At 31.2% G+C, this 7,439-nt stretch overlaps 1 protein-coding gene across 2 annotated transcripts; it reads left to right on the forward strand.

The window, feature by feature from the left end:
• The first annotated feature begins 991 nt into the window (after nucleotides 1-991).
• Nucleotides 992-3,555, forward strand: LOC114167563 (7-methylxanthosine synthase 1-like). 2 transcript variants are annotated; one of them, XM_028052663.1, is made up of 4 exons: nucleotides 992-1,102; nucleotides 1,271-1,691; nucleotides 1,922-2,176; nucleotides 3,007-3,555. In XM_028052663.1, exons 1-4 carry the CDS (start codon nucleotides 1,065-1,067, stop codon nucleotides 3,376-3,378), a joined length of 1,086 nt encoding a protein of 361 aa, XP_027908464.1. In that variant the 5' UTR covers nucleotides 992-1,064; the 3' UTR covers nucleotides 3,379-3,555. The 2 variants fall into 2 exon arrangements, with proteins under 2 accessions (XP_027908464.1, XP_027908463.1); XM_028052662.1 differs by having other exon boundaries at nucleotides 1,281-1,691; nucleotides 3,007-3,550.
• The last annotated feature ends 3,884 nt before the right edge of the window (nucleotides 3,556-7,439 follow it).

Below are 7,439 nucleotides of genomic sequence, written 5' to 3' on the forward strand. Positions count from 1 at the left end.
ATTCATGTTGTTTATCGAAAAATTAAGTATTCTTTTTTTTATTGAATTAGAGAAACTATTTTTTGTTTAATTTAAGAGACTAAAATTATATTTATTTCTATTTGTTGGAACTAAAAGCCAAGTTACAAGTTATTTGGCTTTAAACTCTAGAAATGTCTTTTGAAGTTTGAGTATAAAACGATAATATATATATATATATATATATATTCATTTTATTGAAGAAACGTATATATCTCACTGCAAATTGTTTTAAATATTGTTCCACAAAATTTATTTAAATCTGCATAACTAATAACCAATTTTATTTCTCTCATTTATTGTTCTTTAAAAATAGTCATATATTTCACTGTAATCCCATGTGCAATGCATGTGTTCGTCTTTATTTCGGTATGCAGAAATATTGTGTATCTCGAGACATGTGTTTTATAAAATATTTTATGCACGCGATAAACATTGTTTCTCAACAATTTTACAAAATATTTTAAATATACAAATATTTGCTTAAATTTTAATCAAGAACTATCATAATTAATTTTCTATTTATTTTAATTATGAATTAACAGTGCGCATGCCCTTGCTGATATTATAGATTGTATTTTTTATATCATAATTTTCTTTGCTTATAGAAGAAAAGGTGCACCTCTCCACTTTCAAACGTACGATGTTGTATGAAAATTAAAAGTATCTTCCAATTATTGAATGAAAAAAAACGTGTCAGGCTTTTATATTTTTTTATATTTTACACTTTGAGGCGGTATCTTTTAATTAATTTTTTATTTTTTTATTTTTTAATATTTTAAAATTATTTATAATATCAGATTATAAGAAAAAATTATTAAAATTTATTTTTCAAAATATCATTACTTTTTTTAGTTGGATCTTGATCTAGTGATGTCTTTGTATTAAAAAAATAAAATCAATCATGTACTCGTTCTAACAGTAAAAGTGCTCTATATAAACGGTGACACTTCCCATAGTGTACCGCAGTTGTTTGCGACTTTGTATTGTTGAGTGTCCATTCATTATGATGGCAACAGAGAAAGTGCTTCACATGAAGGGTGGTGATGGAGAAACCAGCTATACCAACAACTCCTTGCTTCAGGTATCATCTCTTTTCTGCTGTCCAAAAAGTATCATCTTTACGACCTTTATATCATAAATTAGAAACACGGTTTTCTTTTTGTTTTACGAATTTGCTAAAAGGAATGAGTTTGAAACAGTATATATATATTATCATATTCAACATTATAGGAAGTTAACCGAAGTTAAGTTTGGTGCAGAGAAAAGTGGCAAGCATGGTGAAACCTATACTTGAAGATACTGTAAAACAATTGACGTCAAACTTTAGTTCAGAAAGGTGTTGGAAAGTAGCAGATTTGGGATGCTCTTCGGGGCCAAATTCACTCTTCTTTGTGTCAGACATGTTAAGTATCATGGATAAGGCTAGCTTCAGCTTAAACCAGGGTACGCCACGTGCATTGCAAATTTACATGAATGATCTATTTGGAAATGATTTCAACACCATCTTCAAGTTGATCCCTGACTTCTTCCAAAGAATCCATGAAGAAAAAAACGACAAACATGTACGATGTTTTATTCATGCAACACCAGGAAGCTTCTATGGAAGGCTTTTTTCTGATGATTACATTCACTTCTTTCATTCCTCCTACTGTCTCCATTGGCTATCTCAGGTTAAGTGCACCAAATTAATAAAACATTTCCAATGATTAATTATGTTATGAATGTTTTTGCTAACATATATAATTCCATTTTATATCTGGCTTTACAAACTAACTTTACGTACAAAAAAAAGCGCTAGCTCAAGCATTTGAAGTCAGAAATTGCTAGCGTAATTAATTCGATTTCATATTTGGCTTTAATGGCTAAGTTAATGCATTTGGTTCAATTTATATGGTATCAGGCACCAACTTCGACCGACATAGCTGAACCACTCAACAAGGGTAATGTTTATATAACAAATGAAAGGCGTCCTTCAGTCTATGAAGCATACATGAAGCAATTTGAAAAGGATTTCAAACTTTTTCTTAAATCACGTTCAGAGGAACTAAGATCGGGTGGTATCATGTTACTTACGTTCATTGGTAGAGAAAAATCTCAAAACATGACTAGTCCATGGGGGATAATTGGTATGGTACTCAACGACATGGTCCAAGAGGTAACCCATGAGGTTTGATGAATGCACACAATTCAAAATGGCATCACCAGCTAGAATATATATATATATTGAATATTCATGGACAGGATATTGATGACACTAACCTAATAACTTAGACCAAATTTACTTCGGTTCAGGAAAAACTACATATGGCTATGAAGTACATTTTATAATTATTTATTTTCCTTTTATTTATACATCGTAAAGGTTTGAACCCCACAATGACTCGATAAGTATAAAATGTTTTCTGCTCAGAATTGTAACATTTTTTTATTCTGATCACAAAAGAAAAAAAAAATTAATAGAAGTAACAGGATTGTCCTAACACATACATAAGAATAATATGTCTCATCATACGGTCCTTTAACCTATCTAAGAAATATTCATTCATTTTTTTTTTGTTCAATCTTGATGTTCTTACATATCGAATACAACTTTAGGACTATTAAATTAGTACATTGACCTAAAAAAAATAGATTCAACTTCCTTTCTCGGTCAAATTCTTCAGTGGTGTACGTATTCCTTAAGTATATACTACAAATACTTTTTTTTTTCTCTTACCAATAGCTTCCTTTTAACGTTAATGTTCTATTGATGTCAACCTACCCTCCGTATACTAGCAAATTTAAAACATATTCCTCTATTGAATATAATAATTTATATTTTGTATTGTATCTAAGCCGTATTTTATGGCTATTTTATTTATTAAAGTTGTGTTGCATATCCTTGGTGAAGGATCTAATATTTGTGCTTTTAAAACCAGACCTTAAATAGTAATAGGAAAATATGTTTATTTGGTTTCTTAAAGAAGAATTTGATTATTTATGCAGGGTCTGGTTGAAGAGGCAAAATTGGACTTTTTTGACCTTCCTATTTACGGTCCAACTCCTGAAGAAGTTAGACAAGTGATTGAAGAAGAAGGATCTTTTAGCCTTAAGACATTGGAGATTGTTAAAATAGGTTGGGATGGAAACCTTCAAGAGGATGTGGATGATGCTATAGTTGATAGCAAAACAAGAGCACTGATTGTAGCTAAGTCAATAAGAGCAGTTTTTGAGCCTCTTTTATCAGCCAAGTTTGGTGAAGTTATCATGGATGAATTCTTTTTCAGATTTGCAGTCATAGTTGCCCAACTCATTGATACTAAGTTCGAGTCGTTAGAGTATACCAATCTCATAGTGTCTATGACCAAAGATTCTTAGAAGATGTTTCGGCTTTGTCATGTATGATCGAATCTAAGTACATTCATGATTTGGTAACGTGGTCATAGAAAATTTAAGTCCGAGACTAAGTTCTACATTCATTAAAAATAAGAAAATAGAATACCCACTAGAAGAATGTAGAATGAAATACACTTTAAAGAAACACTATCATAATTATAATTAATAGAGTCGGTTAAATGCTATAGCAACATTGATATTTTTTTGAATAAAAAAATTTATCATAACAGAAAAACGCTACATTCATTTAAAGCAAAATGTATTTTTCTTTTATTTAAAAATAATATCAAGCGTCGCTCCAATTGATGATGTAAAGAAAATTTATAATTAAAATAAAATATAATAAAAAATTATTTAGGTTAAACTGACCGAAAACAAATATTTTATTAAAGTTGGTTCACTCAAATATTAATTGTGGGTAAGATTTCATTTTCCACTCAACATTTCATTTTTCTGCATTTTCCCTCAACGTTCAGAAAAGTCCAAATAGATTTTCATTTTACACAGGGTTTCATTTGCCCCCTTTCCCCCTCCATATTTCGAAAAACCCAATATACATTTACCCCATTTCTGAAATTTTTCAAACGGAAGGTTTTTTTTCCTTTTTCCCTCAATGTTCAAAAATGCCTTAATAGAGCACATCTATCATGATTCTGAAATTTGTGATGTGGTTTTTTGGTGAGTGTAATGAGATAATCCAAAACCCTTAAAGAAAATATTCCAAATAGTATTTTTTTTATCATGAGTTATATATATATATATATATATATATATATATATATATATATATATATATATATATATATATATATATATATATATATATATAAAAGACATTTAACATCAATTTTACACCAAAACATTAAGGCAATGGTGTTATGGGCCTTTATTCTTATATAACGTTTAACTTTGTCTATTCTATTCAATGTGAGACTTTGACTCACTCTTGAACTATTCCCAATAAGTTAAAACCCTAATAGATTTCAATATTCCAAATCAAGTCCTTGCATACGAATGTCGAAGCTTAAAATAGATGGTGTGAGGATGTTTTCAGTAGAGGATGAAGTCGTTTAGGGGTTACAGTTTGGAGCTGAACATTGCTTTTAAACGTGAGTTTATTCTTGGTTCATGCATCGTAAGTGATGGTATTTTTTTTTTCAAAATAATATATGTTGTAGTTCATGACTTTTTGATAGAGTTTGTTCCTCTATTGTGCTAAACAATGTATCTGTTTCTTTCCCACTTTGCTCATATATTTATAATCTTTTCCTTCCATATAAGATGGATTTTTATACAATGTGTTTCTATTACGTCTTTGGTTGTCATTCCAAACCAAAGTTGATTTTGAGAAAGGAGAAGTAGGAAGCACATAAAACACATCTAAAACATATCTAGTACACTCATTAAGAGCCAATGAATTATGAGAGATGAGTAGGGAGTTTTAATTTAAGAACATGAAAAGAAATCAAGGAAATCAAAATCTAAATCCATGTTTAAACATTGATAGATAACAAACTCCAATCATAGAGAAAGAAAAGTAAACACACTTTTTTTGTTATTCATATTTTTTAAAACATAGTTCTGACACTAGTGCAATTTCATGTTTAGACAGTGTCCTATATGCCTCGGTTCTCGCATAAACGAGGTAGATAAGGACGCGGTGGCATTTTTGTGATTTAGAACAACTTTTATGCCTTGGTTAACCAAACAACCGAGGCCTATGATAGTTTATGCCTCGGTTATAAACTCAACTGAGGCAGTAACGCTGCCAGAAACTCATACTTCCCCGCTTTTTTTAAAATTCGAAAATAATGGGGCAGTTTTATGCCTCGGGTCCCACTGAACCGAGGCATATAATCCTTTACTGCAGCGTGCTGTTTCACCCGAGGCCTATCAGTGCCAGAATTTTTCCACGTGGCTGATTTTTTTTTTGTGAGTATATGCCTCAATTATTCACTGAATTGAGGCCTATACATGTTTATGCCTCGGTTTCGAATCAACTGAAGCAGTAAGGCTAGTTAGGTTTTAAAATCCCAAATCCGCTGCATTGTCCCTCATCTTCTACCTTCGAAAATCAGCGATGCACTGTGCCTCCACACCTTTCCGCCACCACTGTTTTGCGCCTCCACCGCACTGATTGGCCATCAAATTGGTCGTTCTTGTTGCTCCTTCATTGCCAGTGTGAATCTCGCCCCTTTGTATGATTCATTTTTCGTTTTTTTTTTTGTTTTTGATTCAGCTCTATCACTTTTTTTTTTTGCGTTTTTTTATGTATGTTGTTGAGTTTTCGTAGTTGAATTTGAATTTTTGATGATTTATGATAGAAAGTGGGTTTGTATTTTGATAGAAATTAAGTTTGTCAATTTTTTGAAGCTTGTAAAGATGAGATTATTGATGATGGAAAATACTTTGCTTTTAAAGATGAGATTGATGATGATGAACTATGCAATATACTTTGTTTGCTTTTTGAAATTATGCAAAATTATGGTATATGCAAAATTATCAATTTTGCTTGCTTTTCCAAATTTCATAAGTTAGTTTGGATTCTATATTTGATAGGTGCATTTGTGATACCTTTGTGTTCAGGTACTATTGCTCCCTGTTGTGGTACTGTGGGTACGATTGTATTGTCGTCCATTATTGCTCACATTTCACACTCCCAAGTTCTTAATTTACTATGAGCCTATAATTTTTGAGTATATTATTTATTTTTTGTATGTTACATAAATTGATTTAGTTACATGCTAAAATAAATGTATGTTGTTGTATATTTACTTAATTATGTATGCTTTAATAAATTGATTTATTTTGTTTATTTGATATTGTTGTTGCATGGAGTTAGCCTTAATTTCCCGTTTGAAATTGAATACGAAAATTATTTATTGTCTCCAAGTTGTTTTTATTGAAATAAGATGTATTTTTTTAAAAGGAGACAATATAAATAATTTAAATGTATTCAATCTTGAATTGTCCGGTTGGATAGTTTAAGAAGATTAATCACTTTTTAATAGTTTATTAGTGCATATGTCTATTTTAATATACATATCTCAATATTCATGAATATTTGTCAATTGTGTTTTGTATTGATCTTTGGGTGCATATTTGATTGTGGTTAATAATCACTTTCATTTCGTGTAACCTGAAGACCAATGCGAAATGCTGGAAAATTTCGTGAAATTTTAGATATGTGTCTTAAAATTAATATGTACCAATAAACTAGAAGAAGTGAATCTTCTTGAATGCGATATGGTCATTCATTTAAAGATTACTGAAATTCTTCACACAATTTCAGTATATAAACGTATGGATCGAGACTAGATTTACTTGCCACGCATCAGTGTTGAGTATGAGAAAGGAGTAGAAGAATTTATACAATTTGCGCAACGTCATGAAGGTAGAAGTGATAATCAAGTGAACTTTATATGTCCTTGTGTGAATTGTTTGAACAAGAGAAAGTTGAATGCAACCGCAATTAGGGAACATCTTATATGTAATGGTTTCCTTCCAAGTTATACAATATGGACATGGCACAACGAAGTAATAGACTTCCCAACTGTCTCCCGAACTGAAAATGTTGTGGATTCCATCATGGAAGATCAACGTGAAGAAGACAAATTAGAGGACATGATATGTGATGTTGGCGCTGAAGCTTTTGCCCAAGCCCACGTGTATGAGACAATTTCTACTAATTCAAAGACTCCGTTGTATGTTGGTTCAACTAAGTTCACAAGGTTGTCAGCGGTGTTAAGATTGATGAATTTGAAGGCGACTAATGGGTGGACCGATAAGAGTTTCAAAGAATTGTTGGTGTTGTTGAATGAAATGCTTCCAGATGGAAATACACTACCCACTCGCAACTATGATGCCAAGAAAATTCTTTGTTCGATGAGTATGGAGTATAAACGGATACATGCATGTCCTAATGATTGCATACTCTATAGGAAAGAATTTGAAGGATTGAAAAAATGTCCGAAGTGTGGCTTATCACGGTACAAGGAGAAAATCAACAATGAAGATAAAGGTGAGTTAGAAAAGGATGGGCC

Source organism: Vigna unguiculata, chromosome 10, assembly GCF_004118075.2.
Source record: "Vigna unguiculata cultivar IT97K-499-35 chromosome 10, ASM411807v1, whole genome shotgun sequence".
Taxonomy (NCBI): Eukaryota; Viridiplantae; Streptophyta; class Magnoliopsida; order Fabales; family Fabaceae; genus Vigna; species Vigna unguiculata.